General features: G+C 37.0%; 1 protein-coding gene across 2 annotated transcripts; it reads left to right on the top strand.

The window, feature by feature from the left end:
- Positions 1-3811: 3811 nt before the first annotated feature.
- Positions 3812-24725, top strand: LOC593532 (cardioacceleratory peptide receptor-like). 2 transcript variants are annotated; one of them, XM_030977132.1, is made up of 2 exons: positions 3812-3943; positions 22080-24725. In XM_030977132.1, exon 2 carries the CDS (start codon positions 22133-22135, stop codon positions 23381-23383), a length of 1251 nt encoding a protein of 416 aa, XP_030832992.1. In that variant the 5' UTR covers positions 3812-3943; positions 22080-22132; the 3' UTR covers positions 23384-24725. The 2 variants fall into 2 exon arrangements, with proteins under 2 accessions (XP_030832992.1, XP_030832993.1); XM_030977133.1 differs by lacking the exon at positions 3812-3943 and adding an exon at positions 14154-14552.
- The last annotated feature ends 1100 nt before the right edge of the window (positions 24726-25825 follow it).

Genomic DNA, 25825 nt, shown 5'->3' with positions numbered 1-25825 from the left:
ATTTGATATACCCTTACTTAGCCAGCGATGGATATGATGCAATGAATGAAATTAACATTTTGTTTATAAAAGGAGGAGAAGTTAGGTCAAGTTTTATGTGTTGTGTAAACGGTTTCGGCTTTGATATCCAAACATTTTAAACATAAACAATACTACACAACACATAAGATTCGATTTTATTTTTATAGTGGAAATATGTTAAATTACTTGTAATCCACATGTATATCTTAGAAACTACTTATATTATATACAATTCACCTTTTGAAACTTGCAGCATCAGAAGAGTAGTAAATGATGTGCTAGGCGAGGCCTTTTATCTCCCGACACAGTAGATTTTTATCATGAACAAATTATTGACAAATTCACACATGTTATGCTTTTAACAATCTAAAAGGAGTACAAAATTGTTCTCACTTCACAACCGAGATAGCAGCCTTACTTGGAAATGCAAAAGAAAAATATAGAAACATAATAGGGGAAAACACTTTTTTCTTTCTACGGTTTTATAAGTGTTCCTTCCCCTTTTCCCTCTGAAATATCTAACTCCTTTATATTCCCCTCTTGCTTTCAGTCTGCTTCATCTGCCTTTGTTTCCGACTCCTCTTCTTCTGTTCTTCTTCGTTTAACCCTCTCATTTCAAATGCGATCCATTGATTCACTCTTCTTTATCACTCTCTCATGAATATCCCTTTTGCAGACGACACGACCCTCGTTTGCTCAGTCCCATGATACGCAAAGAGGGCACTTATGATCAATTGTGATGATTGATATATTATTGTTTGTTTCTTCTCAGAAACATTATCTAGGGGGGGGGATAATCAACGACTTGTGTTATGAGGTGCCCCCACATGAAAATTGCGAGCGTGTCGATATTAACTACATATATTATATACAATTCACCTTTTGAAACTTGCAGCATCAGAAGAGTAGTAAATGATGTGCTAGGCGAGGCCTTTTATCTCACGACTGCGTAGATTTGTATCATGAACACATTAGTGAAAAATTCTAGAAGTGGTACAAAATGTTTCACACTTCACAACCGAGTTAGCTGCCTCACTCAGAAATGCAATAGAAAAATATATGACCATAATAAGGGGAAATTACTTCTTTCTTTCCACAGTTTTACAGGTGTTGTCTTCCCCTTTTCCCTCGTAAATCTCTATCTCCTTCATATCCCAATTGTACCGTCTGCTTCTTCTGCCTGTGTTGCTTTGTTTCCGACTCCTCTTCTTCTGTTCTTCTTATTTGTCCTTCTTCTCCGGTTCATCCTCTTCTTTCATTTGCGATCCATGAATTCACTCTTTTGTATCTCTCTCTCTCATTCTCTCTCTCTCTCTCTCTCTCTCTGATGAATACCTCTTCTTCGGAGGACACGACCCTCATTTGCCCAGTCCCATGATACGCAATAGGGCACTTATCAAATGTGATGATTGATATAGTATTGTTTGTTTCTTCTCAGAAACATTATCTAGGGGAGGATAATCAACGACTCGTGTTATGAGGTGCACCCTCAGGAAAATTGCGAGCGTGTCGATATTAACTCTTTTGTTTAAGTGTAGCATCGTTTTTATTTCTATAGGGCAATGACTTGGTATCAGATCATTCCATAAACAAAATAGAGGTGGAGAGACGTCGAGTCAAGAAACACCCTCGCGCACCCACACATACCCACACACACGCACTCACCCACACATACCCACACACACGCACCCCCACGCATACATATTCATTCCTAAAACATAAGGCATCAAAATCACAAACACGAGACAGCTACTAATCCTCAATATAACAAAACTCTGATTTGCTGAAAAAAGTTTACAGCAAGTATCGAAGTGCTTATTATTTCAGTGTACGACATGGGACAATGAATTACGTAGGCGGACATCACTCTGGATCATATTATATTGAGGTTAGTGGACAGTCAACCCATCGTAATACCAGCCAACCACTGCCCCGTAGCTCGGTCCGAATCCATCCATCAAGCTTCTATTAAACATTGACGCACGATTGAGCAAAAATAACATCAATGAGATTAACCCGAAATTCGTTCTATTCCCATACCCTTCAGAGGGATCATCATAGCACGATTTGATAACCTACATTCTCTCTTCAAGCGAACAAAAAATAGATCGGTAAGCATGGTTTTAACGGATGGTGTTCTAATTTTGCGATGGATGAAAACTGTGTCGAGCAATCGAAAATTAGATCTTACAGTTAAGAGCTGCTCTTTACCAACAATATTGACTCTATATTGTGACGTTTCTGGAAGGACTTCAATCTTTATTCCCTTTGACTTGATTCAAGCACGATTGTTGTGGTTCCGTATCCAAAGAAATGACTGATGACATGTTTAGAATGATTCGGTGGATATCCTGGTTTAACCATGTTGGTGTTAAGCTCCAATATTGAGTGTGCGATAAAGTATTGTAGATCATCATTGGAGACTACCTCATTTGATGGTTTGAATTAAGAGAATTTGAATTGAACGTCAAATGTATTTTATAATCAATGATTATCTAAACATAACCGTGATATCGAACAAATAATCGTGTATACAAATGTAACTGATTAAAAAAAGTAAGGATGTAATATTTTCTTTTCTAACCGAAGGGTATCGCAGATACGGAGATATGATGCTTGTTCATCATACACACTAAAAAATAATAACCAGATATCAGTTACGGTGACGTTGTTATGATTGAACCATTTTCCAAAGAGTTGACTTTGTAACATCATATTTTGTTTTTCTTCCAAAGACTTTGTTTCGGTAGGGGATTGCAAAGAGAACAGTTCTTTAAAGGCATCGTTTAACAATGTAAAATCTGAGTTGCATGGGCCTACGTGTTATCAGATATGGTGTAATATCAAAGCCCTAAAAAAAAACAATCTTCGAGCAACCGGTTTGACCATGTTAGTGTTATAAGAACCGTTATGAAAACAAAAAATGAAATTTCGATTTCCAATCATAAGTATCTTGATAATTCAGACAGGCGATCGGCTTGTACAAGTCATGGGATTCCTGACTGACGAACAGATTTATACTTATGATTGCAGCTCGAGCTTAATCCAGGATTTTGTTTCAGAATCTGAGGCAATGTTACCGAGTCAATTCGATGCCTGAACATTGCCTAATACGATCTATCTAATTTAAACCAGCTTAGAAACGCTTCGTGATTGTGTGTCACGTTACTTCTACAAACCTCCTTAATAAGGCGTTCATTTCACTTAATTTATGAAATTACCACTTGTCATTGAAATAATATCCTTGGCCCTTCCACTTACTTGATTATGGTCAAATAAGTGTTTTTATAATTTGTCGAATTCAATTTATAATTCATTAGAAATTGGACTAAACGCGAAAATATTGATACGCCTTCTAATCGAAGACAAGGTGTTAAATGAAGCATTTTGAGGGCGATCGTTTAGCTTTGACAAGTTTTGTATCATAAGACCTCTCCGCAATAATAATATTGACCATGCAGCAACAATAGCAAAAGGTCAATTCACCTAATTCAAGATCATTCCCTTTCATATGACAGTTCAATCCATACCTAGAAGCCAATATGACACACGACGGTGTCACACGGTCACACCTGTATCTCACGCTTAGGGCAACCTTCAGTTTCATCCAAAACAATTCATTAAAACTGTGTTACTATTGTTATATTGATAGAAGCACAATCTTCCACCCAAGTAAGTAGAGTGCGGTTCCATTATCAAAGCATATATTTTTGTTATCCAAACGCTTTTAGTGCAAAGTTCCATTGTTAGCGTATGGGTAATTGTTATTATAGGGAAGGCGACACACTTGATTTCTTTTTATGAGGGTCATTCAGTCCACGGCAAGCATGAATATAGAGACGATTGACGAGTTAGGGTGGACGAAGTAAGATATCGGCCATGGGATCTACAGACGGTATGACATGACGGAGCGAATAACAAGGTACAGAGAAGATACATTTCATTATTGTGTGTATGTATGGCTTATGCAATTAATCATTTTCTAACAATCATTGTACCGAAATTTATGTCAACAGTGACACTGCTTATGCACCTTAGCGTAAATAAAGTGGGCCAATTTGTAATGTTCGAGAAGGAAAGTGTCACAGCTTCTGACTCTTTGAGAAGAGTGCAATCAATACATCTTCTGGAGGACCAATTGGATGTACTTGTATGTGTCATATTTTACATAACTTTGGATGATTTACGGTGAATTATTCTACAGCGTGCCTTGATGCCTTCTGAAGCGTTGCATGATATATTCTCGCGGCCATATATACCATAAAGATAAATTAAATAAGTCTAATAACAGGTTCTGGGTTTATAACTGATGGGAATTTGAAATACCTGCAATAAATTGCATCCAACTAGAATCGGTACAGAAATAGAGACTCCGGCATTTCCTAGAAAATGATTGCCAGTGGGTACTTGTCCATTTACCCGGCTGACCCTTCATCAAATAGCGAATCCTAACTAGTTCTAGTGATAGCCCTATATTGATTTCGAACTCGATGATCTGGGATAAATGAATTACCTACAGATCACCGGTTGAACACCCGGTATCTTAGCAGACCTTAATGTTATTAAGTTTGTCGTAGACTCATTTGAGCTTAAAAGCAGATCAATAACTCGTATGTCGACAGTACGCTTTTCAAATGATGATTTTGACATACAGAATATACTACTGGGACATCATGCAGATCTTGGAAATAATGGTTGTCAGATCAATGTAAGAAAAATAGATTTAATAGATTCATTCATATTATTTGCAGTTATTATGAAAAGACCGACTCTATGTAAACAGTAACATTTATATTTGAAAAAGGTTTTCTTGAGTGGTTGAGACACACAGGGATGGGGGAGAAAACAGAGAAAGGCAATGTCAGACTTCAAACGTGATACAGACTAAAAGAGAAAGAGAGAAAGAGAGAGACAGAGACAGAGAGCGAGATAAAAAAAAAAGGGGGGGGGATGAGTAGATAATTTGAATGAATAGATTTATATGTGTGTTATCAACATTGGCTGTGTCGTCAATGATTCACTTGACTGTGGGGAAGAGAACGGTTGCCGAGTCTGTTTTGAAAATCAAGATAGCAATCGCATTTTACAGCTCTAGTTGATACCGCAATACTAGAATCTCTGAATCTATAATAGGTGCTTGGCAGGGATGGAGATATGAAGCAAGATTGGTCTGGTGTGCATTTCAACTTTCATTGAGGAACCGATATGGAGGATAGACCAAAATATTTCTTTTTGGTTTCCACCGCAATGTCACATCAGTGGCAAGCATCAGTCAACCACGCTTTCAATTATTGTCGGAATGTATGATTTATATCTGGCACGGGTTCTTTCATCGTCAATCTTGCCGCCATTACTGGGCTGTTGATTGGTGATCTACAGACACCCTGGCTATGAGATGATCTCTATCATCTTCCATCATCCGTCCTGTAATGGGCTAAACGACTGTCATTAGGGCTACACGCACTAACATCTCTACACATTCCTGGGGGTGTTTCACAAAGATCCTAAGTTGAACTTATCTCTAAGTTGGACTTAATAATTATGGAAAGCCATTAGCATCCTTGAAAATATTTTTTAAAAGTTATTTCAAAAGGCATACAATGTTGAATCAAATCATTTATATTTCTATTACAATGGGAGATTGCATGTTCTTGATGTGGAATTTATGAAAAGTCTAAAATACTTGAATTTTTCCTTTGGAATATATTTCAAAATAAGGCCACAAACGGCTCTCCATAATATTTAAGTCCAACTTAGAGTTAAGTATTACTTCAAATCTTTGTGAAACACCCTCTGGTCTACATGTACCACATCACAATCTCTCCCCATTCGCTTCCTTGCTTGGAGGGTCAGTGTTATAGGAGACGTCCTACCAAACCATTAACTTTGCACGGCTCGTGATATTGGATTGAATCAATCTTCATCAGCTTCAAACGCGAATCAGATCTGAATTAAATAATAATTATCCTCGACGGTGAACATGATACTGTAATGTACATAGGGAAATCTCATAAAGAATCGGATTACTATATAGTTCCCCAGTAACTGTTTACAACCCGCTTCATTTTTCTCACATACTTTTCCCCTCTTTCTTCCTGCCTTCATTCTTCCCTTCCGATTCGGTGCTTCAAAACCTTCCACTTTCTATTTGTATGGGGATGGGGGTTTCTCGTCTTCTACAATAACTCGTATTTCCATTTGGGAGAGAAAACTTGTTTAGGTCTATTAGAGAAAGCTGTATTTCAGAGAAATCCATCAACCTCTAACACCTATTTACATCTTTAAATAACCGATTTCCAAATCCGATTATTATCTTAAACATTATCTGTGAACTTCTTGCATGGCTATTGTTTGATTTTCCGCAAAATCCATACAATAATCGATCTACAAGTATGGCAAGAATCATGATGGTAGAAACTCGAAGCCGACTGTCAAAATGGCCAGCAGAAATGACATGATAAGTATGTGATTAAGTCCTGATGACATTCAATACCGTACACTTGACTTGCCTCCCTCGCCTTTATACACAATGGGATTAGAAAACCATCTTGTGACGTAACCAATGACGCAGATAACCAGAAAGAAGTATAAAAGACGAAGAGAAAGATGCGTGAGGAGTACTTCATTCGAGTTTGTCGGGTAGAAAGAAAGTTAAACTTTGATGTACATATAGTCATAGTAAAGTGGATCTAGAATCCACTGTTGCAAAACGGGTCCACGTGAAAAGAAAGCAATTACCAAGCCAGAAAAAGCAGGAATACTAGTTTGTTATTAAACTTTATCAATATTGGGTAAAATGGGAAAATGCACATTGGTTAATATTACACTATTTCAGATATTTTTCACCCAATTATTGGGTACATTATTCTGAGCATTGTGTAAAATATAACCTTAGATACATACATGTTTCGTCCCACATTTCGTCAACTTTGTTATCCTTCATGCTTTTTTAAATTGCATGTTTCCAATATATATTTTCTCTTTATCATGTTAATCTTTACACATCGCTATGGTACCTTTTGACACAGTTTTTCATAAATTACGCAAATTTACACGAATTTAAGACTATAGTTTAAAACGAACCAACCGGGAAATAACACATCCACGTCATCACATATATTAGTTTTATTGTGAAAAGGTGCAGCTAATCTGCAAGAATCTTCAGCAGTGAAGGAGGCAGATTATTTTGAAGAAGAAGAAGAAGAAGATCTATAATTGCTATACGCCTACCTCACGAAACTACTTTAGAAAACTCAATTCCATTACACTAAGTATGATTAACTTTATTTAACGTTAACTCTTTAAATGGAAATGTTGAAATATTTCCAATCCCAGGAAATTTTTCCGACCGATGGTAGGCTCGAGTTGCCAATTCATTCAGTAATATTCCCCTTTTGTGTAATTTCATTGACTCAATAATCACATTAGGGACCGCTTCTTTGGTGACACTGCTTACAATTTATGGGTATTCCCTATCTCTTTCAAGTGATATAATGCGGTGTTTTACTGTGAGGGGGTGGGAAAAAAATATTTGAACTATTGGCTCAAACATTATCTGCAGTTTTGCGAAGATTCGTACAATAATACAAATGAATGCATAAAATCAACAATCTCACAACAAATACTAGTCCAAAGTTGTTTATTCGGGGCGAATGAAAGCGATCTTAACATCGTCATATACGTAAATTCGGGTTTTATGCGTTCAGACGTACATGTATGATAGTGCTTTGTACTATTTACCCTAGGCTAGTTTGTACTGAGATAGGCTTACTTTTGTAACGTAATTACAGATAAACCTTCAGAGTTACAAATAACAAAATGTGTGTCTTGATTACTGAATATATATCATCAATATAAATCATCATCGTCATCAACAGGATCATCATCAATTGAAAGTGCATTAAATAATGATTCTGATATACATCGCTAATCGCAGGCTGAGCACAATACCAATTCCCTATTACTTTACTATCTTATCAAATAAAATCGAAATAAACTTAGATTTGACACCGAAAAAAAAATGAAAACTGAGGTCGTCGGTCAAACGACGTCTTAAATGAAATTGATTGGAACACGAAATCTGTGATTTTGAGGGTACGCTCAAACTCTAAAGATTAATAACCTTTGCATGTAATAGGACCACAGCTCTTGAGCAACCTAAGTGGGAAATTCAAGACGACATATGCAGCGATGTGCTAAGCAAAGACTGTCAATCATAATTACTATCTCATACTCAAGAAGGGATGCAATAATACTCCTCCTGCTTGTAACCCGTCCGTACTCTCTTCATCTATCCTTACTGCGTGATGCCGTACCCTTCCAGTTTCAGACTGGAGAATGGAGAGATAAGATAAAGGGGGGCTCAATTGGCGTGAAATTGGAAGAACATTCCCTTCATTTAGGCAACAGCAGGTAGGATATCAAACGAAGACCTGCATTCATCCAGATGAGATGTGGAAGTTACTGATACATGACTTGATTATGGACGCCTTGAAAAACATATGCCTTAATGATAGATAGTCAAGAAGGAGAGAGGGAAAAAATTGCTTTCAAAACGATGAACATTTTTTAGATCTGAATCGGTAGTTACGACAGATTATGTAATTAGATCAGATTTCTGAATAGAAATCCATTCTGAAATTTAGTTAAAATGGTCATGGAAACTTTACGAATTTGTTCGCAAACCTGAAAGAAAGAATCTTTAAACCAGAATCGGCATCTATACTTTGTCTGATTAGACCTCCTCTTAGGCAAATAAGGCGATCAATAAGAAACGTCATCTCAAGTTTACCACTGCAAAACAATTATTATACTGTATTTTATTTGTAATATGTAGCGATCACAAATGCACAATTAATGGTGCCCCCTCTTTGTGTGTAATTTATTTGTTTGTTTTGGTTTTTGGTTTTTGAAGATGTTGTTTGGGAGAGAGGGGCTTAACAAGTTGTCGAAGCTCTAGGGCTGAATTCAATTCCATACATGAACATTTGGTATGCAATTTGGCGGGCAATATAAGTTACCAGTAGATCATTGCATTTAGTGGTTAATTTTTACAAATGTTAACGTCATCTTGGGATATACATTCGCTTATATATCCTGCGTGTCCCCGTTTTGTCATAGCAATGTAAGGAACTGGTTAATGAAAGAATGTCACGAAGTATAACTATATGTTTACCGTGGTCTAGTGGTTACGTCACCGGACTGTGGATCACACGGTTCGCTGTTCGAGTTCCGCCGCAGCACTAATGTCCTTAGGAAAGGCATTAATCTGTATTTGCCACTTTCCATCCCGGTGCTTTAGGGTACCCAGTAGGAAAATGATTACCTTTACATTGTCTCTCTAAATTGTTTCCATCTATCTTGTAACAATATCTGTCTTCGCCTTTTTCATATAACATGACTAAATTCATATCGTCTTCATTGTGAATGTATAAACTGAAATTTGAAATATCTTACGTGTCGCTCGTATTTTCCATTTTATGTTGCTGGGTTTTGGTTAAGAGCAACAGGAGTTCTAGCTGACTTGTTGCTGTAAATAAATAATGGCGAAGCTTTCTCACTGGCATGCAATAAAAACGTGCCAGCTATCCATCATGGGGGAAAGGCGTGTTGTTAGCATGAAACTGTCTGAAAAGACCAACTCGTGTGTGATTTACATGGCGGAAAAGGGTTGTGTTTGTGACAAGACATAAACATCCTCTCTCTGCAGCCCCCAAATTAATATGTCAGTGCTTACAGCGAATGATGCTCGGCATTTTACAATCAAGTCCTTCACAATAACACAAAACATTCATTTATCTTGACAAAGTACCTACACTTTGAAAGGTTTTTTCTTTTTCTACACGACTTCTAACCTAGATAAGGATCACATTTTTACCCAAATAGGCTTTTCTGTTCTATAAGATGCGTAAAAAACAAAACGAGTCGTTGTTATTTCAAAGAGTTTCACAGTAATTTGGCTCTAAGAAATATGAACGGAACTAAAAACTATGTTAGTACTGTACTGTGTCCTATCCGTCATCCAAAATGGGCTGCAAAGGGGCGAGATGGCACGGAAAAGGAAAAAATGAGAGAACCGAAAAAGCTGAAAGAGGAAAGGAGGGTAAAAATGAAATGAAAGATAAAAGGAAAAGTAGAACGTCGAAATTCCCAGGAGGCCTGAAGCAGAGGTAATCTGATCAAGAAGTAACTAAAACCAATCGCAAGTCCACTAGTTTGATTATCACGTAATAGCATTAGAATCAAAGTCAATTAAGTTTAGAGTGGGGTATGCATGTATTCATTGCTTCTTACATGGAATGTCAGGTCAGGCTACCATGTTGATGGAAGGGATGTAATATGCAGTGAATGATACTGTCTCGCTCACTGAATCCCTAACCCGAAGATTCGATTATTTATCTCGGTTTAGACTGAAAACAGACCCACGGAAAGCAGAGGAAAAATTAGGACAGGAGAAAATTAATAAATCTGTGGCAAGTTCTCCAAACATTACCTCCAAGTGCGAGAGCCTGACGACTTAACGCCCCTCAATGTGACCAACTTTGGTCTCGATTTAGGTTAATGTTCGCATTATCATAATTAGAATCGTTTAATCCTGCATAATTATCATTCTACGAAACTTGTATCGACTCAGTATCAGTACCTTATACATACTGTGTGTATATTTTATCATCAAAGTAACGCCAAGTTGTAAAATTGACGGTTCAAAATGTCTAAATGTAATTCAGTATATATATACATGTAGAGTCGTCTCTCTGTTTGCCCCTCTGTCTGTCAGTATCTCTCTCTCTCTCTCTCTCTCTCTCCTCTTCTTCTTCTTCTTCTTCTTCTTCTTCTTCTTCTTCTTCTTCTTCTTCTTCTTCTTCTCTCTCTCTCTCTCTCTTTCTCTCTTCTTCTTCTTTCTTTCTCTCTCTCTCTCTTTCTGTATTTGTGTCTGTATATCTGTGTGTGTCTCTCTCGCCCAAACGTTAAGTGGTTACCTAGATTTCAGTGCAATTGGTGGCAATAAGATCTTAAAGAGCAGAGGGCCTTTTGTAATGGTTGTTAATCTTTTTAATTTCCTTATTTTTCAATGAAATATATTTTTCTATAAAAGGACGCCAAAACTGTTCGAAACCTATACTATCTGCTTTCTATTGTGAAACAGGTTAAAAGTCCTGTCAAATTAGTTGAGTGATTTATTTATTTTGCTGCGAATTTGTGTAAACTGCTTAATAACGATATTAACTTCGATTTTATACTGTCATCTTGATTGTCCACCTAGTAGTTAAGTTTTGGAGAATAGACATTCGGAAATGTTTCCAATCAACAAAACAGCTGCAAGATGTTTTGATTGATTAAAGATCAGAATCACACAGAACTGGATGCATCTAACATATGGAGGAGCTTCGGCGAAATGCTGTTCATTATTCAGTCACCTTTTTACATTCCCGCAGAATTGAGATGGTGTAACATAGATAAGCACATAACTGAATGTCCATGGGGTATATTGATTATCCGCTCATTTATTAATACGAGTGTCTACTGAGTGAATGCAAGAAGAGGGTTCAACAAATCTCATGTTTTTACCATATCCACGAAAAACATCCGCAATAGATGAACATAAACATCCGGAAGTTGTTAAGTTGATAGCAATGCTTTTACGTTTTAATGCACTAACACTTTCTTATTCGACAACCCATAGGATAAGATCTTGCTTGTTTGAAAACAAGTGTTAAGTATGTTAATACAGTGACATGGTCCAGGGGGAAACAGTTTCCCCGTTGATTAAGATACAAAATAAAAGGTGGCACGTATACAGAAATGATTACAATAGAAGCGCCTGGATATAGATTCGCCATTGATCAAATGATCGGGTTAAGTTTAATACCAATTCCCCCTTGACTTTCCATCAATACAATATAGTTTTGTTAGTTTTGTCAATTGTCGATTTCTAGGAGATGTGAAATGTCCGACTTCCTCTTCCCAACTCCTTGTAGATATGAAATATCAGGTGCTCTCACCAAGTTCACCCATGGTACATATCTGTCTTTCCAAACATCGACTCCTTGTCAACAATCATCAAATTACGGAATGACAAAAGCAGAATATATGTATGAATACTTGGAAGTGAATAATACCACATAGCCTTTTCTATCCAATGATCCCCGCAAGGCGCTGATGGCAGTTGTAATAATTTGATTGTAGTTTATATATATATCTCCGCCACCTCCGGATGTCCGTCAAGGGGTACTGTTTGAATAGAATGGTATCTAGGGACATGGCATATTCTCACAATTTCATGAATTTAATCAAGGCATGCAAAGAAAACATAACCTTGTTGGGTTTATTTCTGTTTTCAGATTAGCGTCGATGTCACCCCAAAGAATAATGTAGAGCATGAATATATATATATATATATATATATATATATATATATATATATACATACATGTATATAATATCTCTGTTGTTATCAATAGGCGTATATGGTCATACATTTAAAACCATGCGAGTTATATCATTACATTATTAAAATAAAGAAAAATAGTTTTTGTTATAGCTAGGTTAAGATCATATGCACTCTTGCTATTGTGAATGTGTCAAAATGAATTTGATAACATTTAAAATAAAGAGGAAAACTTCTCACATGATTACATTATGAAAAAAGCTGGCTGAGAAAAAGTTGATGCTCAAGAGTTGATTTACTTTGCAAGGTTTCGGAATGATTAAACTTGACTCAGTCTTACCAAAAATACACTGCACATAAATATAGGAATATGAAACTACACACACATGCAAAATGATAGTAACGAGGTAGTAACATGAAAGTTGATATCAGTAAACCAATGTGCTGGTGGGAGGTGTATGGCATTGTTGTCCAGGGCAGGTGATGGGGTGCCAGTGGTATAGTGACGGGGAGCCTGAACTCGGTTGACTTCACAATTTCTAACAGTCGATCTTGATCTTGTCATGCACATACTGTAGCTCCCAATTGGATTATTGTGCATCATATGTAGTGTTGCCAATTTGAGATATGTTTTCCTTATCATTAACAGTGGTCACAACAAAGTAATTGTATAGGCCAATATTCAAACGATAATACGTGTCTTTTGTATTGTTTTTCCTTTTTTTTTCTCCATGAATATCAGAAGTACATTATTCAAAATATGTATAACATCTGTTAATTCGACAGTCCAACAAACATTTGTATCTTGAGTAGTCAATTTTATCTATAATATAAATGTAAATTACCCCGAATATAGGAAAGAGCTCACAAATCATTTTCATCTTGACCTTCTTTACCTGAAAACTCAATCTCCTCTTTTAAATAATTTGGATATAACGGGATTAGAGTATTTATTTATTAATTCTTTATTAAAGAAAAAGAGTAAACTTGTATCCGGAAACGAATATGCAATCAATTTTTTATAGTCAATATTCATTATTACCATTGCCGTTCGGGAGGCTTGAAACGAGTTAATTTCCGAATAAATCTGGATTTACATTTTAAGTGCATTTTTCAAGTGAAGATTGAAATATGGAAGGCATCACAAGAGGTCGTATCTAATCCGTATAACTTTCCTAAATTGACTAGATTTATAATTTCACTCTTTAATATATATTCATGATTCACTGTTTGTTTAATATAAATGTATACGCGGAACACTATCTTTCAAAAACCTGACATATTTAATAATCAGAGGGTTAAAGCTTTTCATAAATATCATTAAGATAGTTGGAAATCTTCATCCGAAAAAGTTAGAATAATACTTTCTCTCTCTCTCTCTCTCTCCCTCTCTCCTTCTCGTTCTCATAGTTTGTTTTGTCGTTGAAAAAATAAGTGAAAGGAGATGTGGCTTTTTTAGAAAAAGTTCCTCCATTACGTTTACTTGATGCCATTGTAAACACATGTAAAAACCGTTTGAACAATCTTTCTAAGATGACGACATGTTTTACATAGATGCGCCAGTTTGCCCGTGCTGTGCGGCTGTGTGATGATTGACATCCTTAAGGCCCGCCCCCATGTGGACCACCTATTTAACTCAACCTGGAGCAAACACTGACTTGGAGTGGAGTCACACAAACACGCACTTACGCACACACATTGGAAAACAGCACACTCGCTGCCCCTCTCTCTCTCTCTATCCCTCTGTTTCTCTCTATTTCTTTAACTCGTGCCTGCCTACAAAACTCCCCGGCCATACTCGGGTTGGATTGGTTGATTTGGCCCACTCGTGTCTCTTGGTTTCGTTGGATTGATTTCCCACCGAGTATCGCCGAGTTTTCCTCTCTCCCTCAATCCTGCGTGAAACCGAATAGTTTGGGTGGTTGTCTTCACGGTAAATGGATGAATGCGTTGTGTGGGGAAGCGGGATTTCCTGTGGAACTCGAGTCTCTCTTTGTGGAATTTAAAACAACTCCTCGAGAAATGGACCCAAAAGCGCAGTTTACATTGTTGGATTGCTTGTGATTTGCTTGGAGTATTTCCCGTGATATCTCTTGTGTGGGTCGCAGCTCCCCCTGGCCATTGTTGAACACCCGGCCAAAAGGTTCGTATTTCTTATCTTATCATCGGCTGATTTAACAAATGTCCTTGTTGATGCTTAGCATCATGGGATCAATTGACAGGCTACTCAAAAAACTCAAGACCAATTTCGTGGTAATTTTCAAATGTTCTATGAATGTTTGATTTCAGTAGGGATGATAATCTGCTATTTACCATTCAGCCTTCAAGGCCTACAGACGTTAATCTAAAGTAATCGTCCTAAATGCGGCGATGGGTGCTACTGGCGGTTATTGTGAATATCAATTTTTATAAGTATGAATTAAGTCGCTTTGGCACCTCTTTGTTCTCTCTCTCTCTCCCTCTCTCCCCTTCTCGTTATCTATTACTTTCTTTCTACATATATAATCTAGTAAGTTCTCTTGTGAAGTCATCGGTGGTTAACAAAGTTGTTTTCAAAATTGTATTTGCATGCACGTTAATCCCCCTCAGATTATTTATTGGTATTATCTCTCTCTCTCTCTCTCTAGTTCTAAAAGGCCCACAGAGTGTTTATTTTGTGTTATGCAATGTAGAACTACAACATAACTACAACAGTAATGTTGTTAGTACCTTTATTATTATCATTATTATTTTAATTATTGTTATAATTATCATCATTAGTTTCATTATCATTATCGTTGAAATTATAATTCTTATAAGCATAATTATCGCCATCATAGTTAATAGAATCATTGATCACCCTCATCATCATGATCACCATCATCATTTGTTTTATAATATATTATTTAAAAACAAAGACTCTTTTCAGTAGACAATAAAACTGTCCATTACTGAAACACAAATTTGTAAACCGTGAATATAAACGCCTCCAACAAAAGAACGACCGATAGTAAAAAGGAGAGAAAGTTGTTTTTTTCCTTAACCCTCTTTAAAAGAAAAGTTTAGTTTTGGTATTGAGGGCGCTACACACAAAAGAATGTGAGATAATGAAAAACTGAGTGTTAAATTTGAAAGAGCATACAATTTAAATGACACAATCATCTTTGTTTGTTCGAAATCTGTTCAGAGGATGGCTGAAATATGCTTAAATATGACCATTTCTAATATTTGTGGGGCCGCACAAATATTCGATAATTTTGAACCAGCCGTTGAGAAAACGAGATAGCGCCTTAAACGTTTTATTCAAGCCAATGTCAATGTTGGCAATTTGTTGGCTCTGTTGTGTTTTTAATACGCACAATCAGCCGGCCCGTGTATTGTTATAATTAAATTAAATCAAATGAAAATAACGGTCGCCGTAATTTTTTTGAAAGTGGAGCTAAATTGGTAAGATCGGATTTAATCTAAATTTTACACGTTTTGTCTAAAATTATCTTCATAGCAATTTTTAGGTCCTAAAAGGGCACTAGAAATGTCAAAATTAACAATAAAAGCAATAACCATGAACTTTGAAGGCATTTGCGATCTTGAACAAGAACTCAACTATCCCTTTAAACTTACTTTACTATGACAAATATGCTCTACATCTGTACCTTCATTTTCACTTGCACTACGATATTTCTACACGAGCATTTTGTCTTCCCCCCCCCCCCCCCCCCACCTTTATTTGTGTCTTGGTCTCTCCTTCTTTTCTGTCATACACTGTCAGTCTGTCAATGATATTCACTCTAAAATGCACACACACACAAATACTCTCTTTCTCACTCCTTTTCTCGATCTTTCTCTTCCTCTCTCCCTCCCCTCTCTCTCTCTCTCTCTCTCTCTCTCTCTCTTTCTCTCTCCCGGTCTCTCTTAACATATTATATCTCTTTTAGCGGTTTTCCCTCCCTCACATTATCATTGCTAGACATTTCGGTATCTTATAGACAAGCATGACAAACATATTATTGAATACAAAATGGATTTAGTCAAGATAAGGCTGTTACGAAGTAAAGGATTATTATCGCAATATATTCATAATGCTAACTGTCTCAATGCTCATCAAAATGTAAATAATATTAGGGTGCATGATTCTCTTTCTCGGCAAAAAGGCTTTGAATTCATGTTATGTTTTATCAAGAAGGCGTCATGTGCAATGGATGACTCACGTTGGCTAAATCATGTTATTATTGTCAGTTGTGCATCTTTTATTCTCTCTCTCTCTCTCTCTTTAGTTATCTATGTATCTCTCTCTCTCTCTCTCTCTATCTCTCTATCTCTCTCTCTCTCTCCCTGTCTGTCTGTCGTTCTTTCTATCTCTCTATCTCTATATATGATGTATATATATTATAAAGATATACATGTATATATATATCCATCTATCGATCGATCGATCCCTCTATTTGGTGGCTTAGTGAAGCAAAGTTGAAGAATATTTTTAAATTTATCCTATATTATCAAACCAGAAACTATATTAATTTGTTTTAATGAAATAAATAACTTGAATTGACCATCTGGTATAGCCATCGAACTATGTCACCTTCTCATTGTAGATTTAATAATGTGTCTTCTGTTTCTTCTTTTAGAATTAATTCAAGTAAACCCTAAACAAGATCATGTATATCTGCATACTTTTCTTGAAATACGAGAGATTTTTTGTTTTTGTTTCTGGCTCTTCAGTAAGTGGGTATTAGTGAAAGGAGTCTCTTTGAATTATTACCGAATTCATTTCACATATCGTTTGTATTACTCACGAAGGGAGCCAACGGTAGGAAAGTGGGGGTGAAAGCATTGACCATTTGCATATGATATACCCACATAAATTGACTAAAAAGTGCAAAAAGATTTATATGTTACAGATATCAACTTACAAATATGTTTATTATCGTAGAGGTGTCCAGCACTTAAATGGAAATACCAAGGTCGTTACTTCGATTCCCGGCACGACACTGATGACCTTTGGCAAGACTTTAGTCTTTATTTGCCTCTCCATAAACAGGAGAGATTTTGGGCCCTGATAGGATGACGAAAACCTTTGTGATAGAACCCCCCCCCCCTCCACAGTGACCATAATGGTTTTGGTACCCCCCCCCCCCCCAGGGAGTGTTTGTGCCTGTGTGCGTGAAAGATTCTGATGACCAGGGTAATGATGATCTCTGTAAAGCGCTTGAGACGGTATTCCCTATTATTAAGCGCCGTACAAAATCTAAATTTATTACAATTACTATTATTATCATTATAAATATTTTCATAAAATGAAGCATGTTTTATATACTTAGACTCCCATACTGATGCAAGACATAACAACTCCGTGAATACGGCATAACGCGACATAAGAGATCAGACACATTCTGTTCATGTGATCCGAAAATAGGGTCATATATTACGAGGTATTAAGGCGTCAGCTCGTTGTCATACGCTATTCCGTAACTGAATCAAGATAACCGTCTTTGTGACGGTAACATGGAAAATATGTAATGCGAAATATTTACATTTGGCATGTCTTCTTAATGTATTATAACCTGCATCGTGTCTTTGTCACGCATTCTCTATGAACACATTTGTTTTCCTTTTTAAATTTGTTGGAACTAAAACAAAAATGCGACGCTCGGGTCAAATTAAGCTCTCGTAAACACATCACCAACAACAACAACAACACAAACTATACGGCATATATATATATATATATATATATATATATATATATATATATATATTATATACATATATATGTCGTCTGGACATTGTAATATTACCTGTAGAGATATTTCTTTCTCCCCTTGCGGTCAATAGACCCAATTACGTGTCAGCATGAGAGGAAATGTGTTCTTTTATTATCCTCATAAATACCCAGCCCAGGTCAAGTACACGCGTATAATACGTCTAAATATTTGGATGTGTTCAGCATAGCAGAATTTAATGGACGTCATTAGATTACACGTAATATTGAATTGGAGTGACCGTTCCCGCCTTGCGCTGGTTTATTTGTATATCAATACACCGCCTGGATTATAATTCCTTATCATATCAGAGTAGGCCGTGAAGAGTGACATCCGTTTGGAGAGGCACAGTCATGCAATCCTCATGAAAAGCTGGTTCGGCTAATGTTTTTAACCCGATGAAGACATTTGAATATTAACAATTTATATTGGAAGGGTTATTAAACGTTAATAATCAACGGCGGAAGGCGCATTCATATTTTTCATAAACTTAGCCATGTATTGCTGTTAAGAACCACGTAAAGGCTTGTTCAGGAAGAACTTAATCGCGATTTGTTTTGATTTGGTTTGTTTTTATAATAGTATAAAATGAATGGCAACTGCGTTTTGCGCGTATTAACTTATCTCTATAGCTCTGTGATGTGAAGTGTATTCCACTTGGTCATCATTAACAAAATCAAAAAAAACGCCGCGTCTTATATGGACAAGCCTGAAACTGATAGTACGAGTGAGCACTGCGCTTTAAATACAAACTACTCAAAAAGTCATGATTCCAGGAGGAAAAATAACGCTCAAAGAGTTATAAGCCAAAAGACAAGTTTTGCAAATGACCAAAAAGGTATCTGGGCTAATGCGTTCATGGGATGTTTGTGGAAATATATAGATGAATTTGGCATTGTTTTATGTTCTCGTTAGTCTATATGACAATTTAACATTACATATTAAAATATATTGTTATGTCGAGACCTGATTTAGCTGAGGGGTAAAATGGGTAAAACAGTTAAATGTTTTATCTATTACAGAACACGTAGTGATCATTCTTTCACAGGTCTGAAATTTCATCCCAGAATTATGTTCGAATTATTTTAAAAAAACGTAAATCATAAACTGCATCAACTACATAAAGGGTTGCATGCTGAATGTCAGTTATCTCAACAAAACTTACGACTTCAACCATACAACCCGTTTGCATACAAACATTCGATCGTGATCATATTCACGAAATGCCAAGTAGGCTACAGCCCAGGAGAACGATAATATCGACTTCGCAGGTCTTTTGAAAAATTAGATTTGAGGGTCCATGAGACAGACTTGGTCGCCCTAACCCGGCATTTAGACAACCGTTATCATGTTTGTAGGATAACTTCGATGTCTCATAATTCCAATTTCCATTCCGTAGTGGTTTCTCAGTTCAAACCTAAAAAAACATATGTCACAAATATTATGCTCCCCAACCCACCTCTCCACCCCTCCTCTCTCTCTCTCTCTCTCTCTCTCTCTCTCTCTCTATTTCCCAATCCTCTTTTCATGGTTTCCTCCCGCACGGTCTCTGTATTAGCTTAGTTGGAAGCAAAATAATATATCGGCGTATATTAAATAAGATGGCTCGTGGGTATTCGGTAACTTTGAAAATAGTGTTATTTAATGCCAACCCCAACTTTGTTACGTTTAACAATTTAGGAAAATAGTGGTATTATTGTCGTTTCTGAAAGATGCAGAATAATTTGATTTCACTTCAATCGATCGAGTTAATTTGGAACAATCTAAGTTTGTTTCTGGTAGATAGATTTTATTTTCAATTGCTTTTCGGAATGGGTATTAGAAGTAAATGTTTTTGTTTTTCTTCAGGCTAGTTGTTTTCCATCGGTGTGGTCATGTCCTGCAATGAGGCTCTAGCGATGGACAATCAACCGCACCTGTTATGTTTGAGCTAAATCGAGTACTCAATTAGAAGGGGGAAGATCATAATAGTTCAGGTACAGAGATTCATGAAGTAATACTAAACAGTATGTGTATGCATGCGTATGCCGGTTGAAAGAATTCTAAGCGTTTACAAAATTGCGTGCTGTTCTGGCTAAGTGTTAGGAAATGATTCAGTTTCTTCACTAGCCGTTCCATCAAATTAAACTCTGGAACAATAATTGTTTCCAACGATTCATCCATGCAAAATTGCAGTAGTTGCAATAATGCCTAAATCACGTAATATATACCCCGTTTATACACCGGTCACACATCGATGCGACCTTTACGAAGACTATGCCGACCACCCCAATCTTAAGAAATAATAAAATCGGGGCATTATCGCAGTCTAACTCCAGCAATTTGGCAAACTAAAGTCTACATCACGTGTACTGCGATGCTTCTACGTCAAAAGCTCTGCTGAATCGCTGCCACTAGTACACCAAGACCAGTGCCGACAAAGTGGTCGTTTCTACGTCTTTGTCACTACGACGTACATGACCATTCTGTGTTGTTATAAAGACCAAGAAGACTGTAGGACGGTGTCGCTACGCTGCTGCTGACCATATTAAGCTTCTAGTACGCTTCTACTACGATTAGTGGCAATGACTATTTAAATCGGGAGTGTTCAAGCATTTCTTCAGATCTTCCCCAACTTCGGAGTTGAACGGCCTACTAGCAGCTTGAAAAAGTTGCCGACGTTGCTGCGTTTTTATTACGTGATTTTGACAAAGACATCTCACCACGATGCTACAGGACTGCTTGTACGATAATGGCGTTCCCACTACGTTCTTAATAAGACTTTGCCCCGCTTTTTGTGTGCGACAACCCGGCTACGCATATTGTGTACTCGTTAAAAATAAGCGTCAGGAGAGCATGCAGCTTATATTTGTTTTGTTTGTCTATGAAAGTATCAAGTCATGTCTCCCCCCCCCCCCTCCTGCTACCTAAAGATACACGAACATGGTAATTGACATTTAACAGAATCGTTACAATCAATCAGTCTCATTCATGAATAGACACATGAGTGAAACTTGTAAAAAGAATTCAAACAAAAACAAAGTCTGGCAAGTTGTTACATTTACAGTACCCCTGGCCCCTGATTAAAGGCGTACCCGTTTTTGAAAGGTAATCAATCAATTATCCTCTCCACATCCGTTATTTTGTGCATTTCCAATTAGTACGGCGTTACGATTTTCTTATTTTGAAACACAAGGAACACATCGTTCACGTTTCTAAAGAATTCGTTTCCGATGCTCTCTCGTTTCTTTCGACTTATGTTTGTGTTTGCTTATGAATTCCAGTGTTACATTGATCAGGAATTGAAATTACTCTAGACCTCTTACCTCTGTCGGATATAGTCTTCCTCATCTCTGTCATAAAAATAGTCCTCCCATTTACTTTCTTCAGATGATATGCCTCAGGCATCGATCCATTTGCCTCGAACACATTTCCGTAAATTTCTTCTTTATTATCAAGTAATGGAGAGTATCGTTGCGTCCACATTGAACAAATCAAGTGTAAGAGAGAGAAAAAATGATTGTCTGTTGATAGTGTAGGAAACTGAAGATTTAAAAGAATTAATCATTAAAATATGATTACCTTGTTGTATTGATCAAAGTCATCTTATGGGCCTTAGTTGTTCTGGAAAGTATGCTGTTTGTGCATTGTAGAAGCCAACTTGTGATTTCAAAAATGTTCTCTGAAAATTTAAAACTTAATGATTTGTTTTTAACACTTTGGGCAAATATGTAAATCAGCGGATTTTTTGTTAATTGTTCAACAATTATTCTATGCATCTCCAACCTCACAAAAAAGGAGATATGATAGAGCGACACTCCTTGTGGTATGTCTGTTACCATCTACCCAAGATACATGTACATATGCAACGTTGTGTTGGAATATACAATACCTGATGAGCATAACCTTCATCGTCATTTCATTATCTCCTTTGTTTTCTCTTTATGCTACAGATCCGTCACCATTGGTGCCATAAGTTACCATTGAGCAACTGACTAACTACGCGATGTCTACCATGAGAATGACCCCACCCTCGGCAGCTATGGAGTTCACCGAGTGGAGTGAGATTGATGCTACAGCAGTAGCAAACACCACAACGGACATGGATACAGACTCTTCACAAGGCCAAAGAGAACTGGGATTAACAATACAGATCGCCAGCTTGTGGGTAATGTTCGGGTTTGGTGTCTTAGGAAATACTATGGTCATGATATGGATGCACCTGAATCGCAGAAGAAAATCTCGCGTGAACACTATCGTTCTAGGAATAGCCAGTGCGGATATGTCTGTCTGTTTCTTTTCAATTCTCCCAACGGCTATCATACTGATGTCCAATTCATGGTTGGCAGGAAATTTCATGTGTAAGGTAGTGATGTACCTTCAAGGTGCATCTCTCATATCTTCGGCCAACATGCTGGCTCTAATGGCCCTCGATCGTCACCAAGCTGTCCTGCAACCCCTCAAGGAATTCTTCATCGCCTGGAAACTGGTGGTGATATCCTGGGGAATAGCAGGCTCGTTGGCCCTTCCACAATTCTACGTATGGGAAGAGATGATCCGTAAAGGTAAACCCCAATGTGGATCCTTATTCCGGCAACTGCCAGCTTGGCATCGTATGGCATACATCGTATACATCGCCGTCATCACCTTCCTCGTACCGTTCATTGTCATCACGGTTGCATACCTACGCATATCGAAGAAGATATGGGACAAGGCTCATGAGACATCCGGCAAACGATCAAAAAGAGCGAGCAAGAAGAACAAGATTGAACTCAATCGTAATGCCTCCAGTACCACGCTGACCAAAGCAAAAAGCAAGACACTGAAGATGAGTGTCGTTATCATTTTCTTCTTTGTTCTTTGTGGAGCGCCTTACTTTGTAGTTGAAATGTTAGCCACATTCAGATCAGATCCGATAAATAGGGTAGTTAATGCCTTCTTTGGCTTGTTCGCTGTTGCAAATTCAGCGACCAATCCGTACATTTTCTTGTACTTTAACACATCACAGAGGTGTTGGAAAGAATTTCGCCTGACCGTGAACCGTTTTTTATGCTGCTGTGCGCGAGGGAACAATGATGGGGGTTATTACAACCGATACTCAGTCCGCTTTTCCTCGTCAAACTCGCGCACGGAATTCACGAAGATACAAGGCGAGTCCTCTATGATCACCCGGGTGACCGATGCGCCCTCTAACAGGGGTATCATACCTCTAGGTAAGGATCATGATGGTCGTGGAGGACGCGGAAGGACTGAGTAAATGGGTGAGTTTCTGTCACAAGGAATAACCCGTAAACAGCCGTACATCAGGCTATAGAACTTTTAAAACAGAAGCATTTGCTACGTATGACTTTGTGCAATGTTATGTTGTAATACCTAGGCATACACGTATTAAATTACTTACAGAAGATATAATATAATTTACTATTAAGATACTATAATACTACAATATAATGCAATGTTATGCTAATTAATTATTTTTGTTAACGCTTAACCGAGTTTGAATAAATTAAATGTTATAAAGAAGGTAAACAAATCAAGGCGAAAATATCACATTGTCCAATATCAAATTTTCAGAGGATATCTATTTTCCTATGAAGTAAGGTTTTTAAAGCATTAAATATGCTTCAAACTGTCAAACATACAATCCTGTATAATCATTTCTTCACAAAGGAGGTCCTAACTAATCGAATCGGAACCACACAGAATATTTTTAATCTGCTAGTATTACACTGAACTCCCACAAAATCGGACTCCAATATGAGAACAAAATGGAAAAGCACCCATCTGAGATCCTAATCGGAAGGTTTCTTCTCTTCTCACTCTGTCGTTTATTATTCACTTATGTCACATGTCAGAAGGTCACGTGAACTCCAACAATACAATTTATGAATTTTTGAAGATTGAATCATAATTTGTGTGCATCGGGATATTCAAATTGGCTGGGTCGCTATTGTCACTGCGATGAAGTGCCGGACAACACCTCAATTTGTTCGAACACACAATATGACCAAAATGCCTTTTGTTTGATATTCATTAATCAGAATGATATTTTCTTTATGGAGGATCTATAGCAATGTTCTATTCATGGTATACTCGGGGCAGTTCCCCAAGGGAGAAGACAATTTTAAAACAAAAACAGAAATTAAAGATATGTAGTTAATAACAAATGAAAGAGTTGGGGATGCCTCACGAGCCACATATCTCATTAGTTGAGTGGATTTAGAGCTCTCATATTGCAAACATCCATACATTTTGTTGTTTATCGTAATTTCTTTCCAGCTTTGACAATTCCTTTTCTCAATTTTGTTATTGCTTTCACACAAACGAACATATTACAATTATTTGATTGCCCTTTGAGACTAGTAAGGCTACCGGGTCCACACAAATGTGTTTTACGATCTGGTTGGTTTGTTGGGCGTTTGGAATATGGTTAACATTAAATGTTAAATTAACATAGTGACTTGACATATTTGACTACTCATACCTCTACTCTCATTCTCTTCCTCCTCCAACTACTACTACCACTACTGCTATTGCTGCTGCTACCACTACTATAACAACAGCAACTGCTACTACTACTACTACTACTACTACTACTACTACTACTTCTTCTTTTTCTTCTTCTTCTTCTAATTCTACTACTACTAATACTACTACTATTTCTACTAATGTGAAACCTGTCTATGAAGACCTATCAAGGGGGAAAATGGGGTCTTTGCAGACAGGTAGTCTTTTTATACAGGTGGTCACTAAAGCAGGCTAGACTCTACTATTACAAATACTACTATCATTACTACTATTATTGCTGCTGCTCCTACCACTACTAGTACTACAGTAACTATTACTACTTCTACCCCTGCTACTACTACTACAACTACTACAACAACAACTACTACTAATACTAATTATATTGCTTCTATTAGCTATGTGTGTTGCTGCTCATTCTAATGTTGAGGCTACTTACATTATTGGTACTGCTACTACTACGACAATGATAACGACTGATAAAACATATTAATACTATTACTGATTCCACTACTACCACCTTTTCACCACCACTACCACCATCATCACCACAATTACTAGTACATCTACTATTTCTGCAGCTGAAACGGATGTTATTATTATTAATACTACTACTACTCCTACTAATAATACTGCTACTATTACTTCTATTATTACTATAATACTACTTCAATTCATGATAATGCTACTGCAGCTATTACTTAGTTATATATAAAGTTTATGTAATTTACACCTATATTATTTGTTGTCTACTACAGCTACTAATACCACCACCACCACCACCACCACCACCACCACCACTACTAGCAGTACATATACTTCTACTACTACTACTACTACTACTACTTCTACTACTAATTCTACCTCTACTACTACTACTACTCCAACTGCTACTAATACTACTGTCACTACCACAAGAAGTACTGCTGATGTTGCTTCAATCGCTAGCATTTAGTAAACAAATGGAAAATTCACTTATAAAACATAGCCAATATTTGTTCATGAAAATTGTGTTGTTGTTTTTATTCCAGCTATTTTTAATTATTAATTTCCAAGCAGTGCTCGTGGTAACAAGCACTCACAGCCATACCAATATTCTACTACTATGACTTCTACTACTATGATTTCTACTACCACTACTATTACAAGTTCTCCTTATACTACTACTACTACA

Source organism: Strongylocentrotus purpuratus, unplaced genomic scaffold (assembly GCF_000002235.5).
Source record: "Strongylocentrotus purpuratus isolate Spur 01 unplaced genomic scaffold, Spur_5.0 spur5_scaffold_9, whole genome shotgun sequence".
Taxonomy (NCBI): Eukaryota; Metazoa; Echinodermata; class Echinoidea; order Camarodonta; family Strongylocentrotidae; genus Strongylocentrotus; species Strongylocentrotus purpuratus.
The sequence above is the reverse complement of the archived record's forward strand: the minus strand, read 5'-3'. Positions and strand labels throughout refer to the sequence as shown.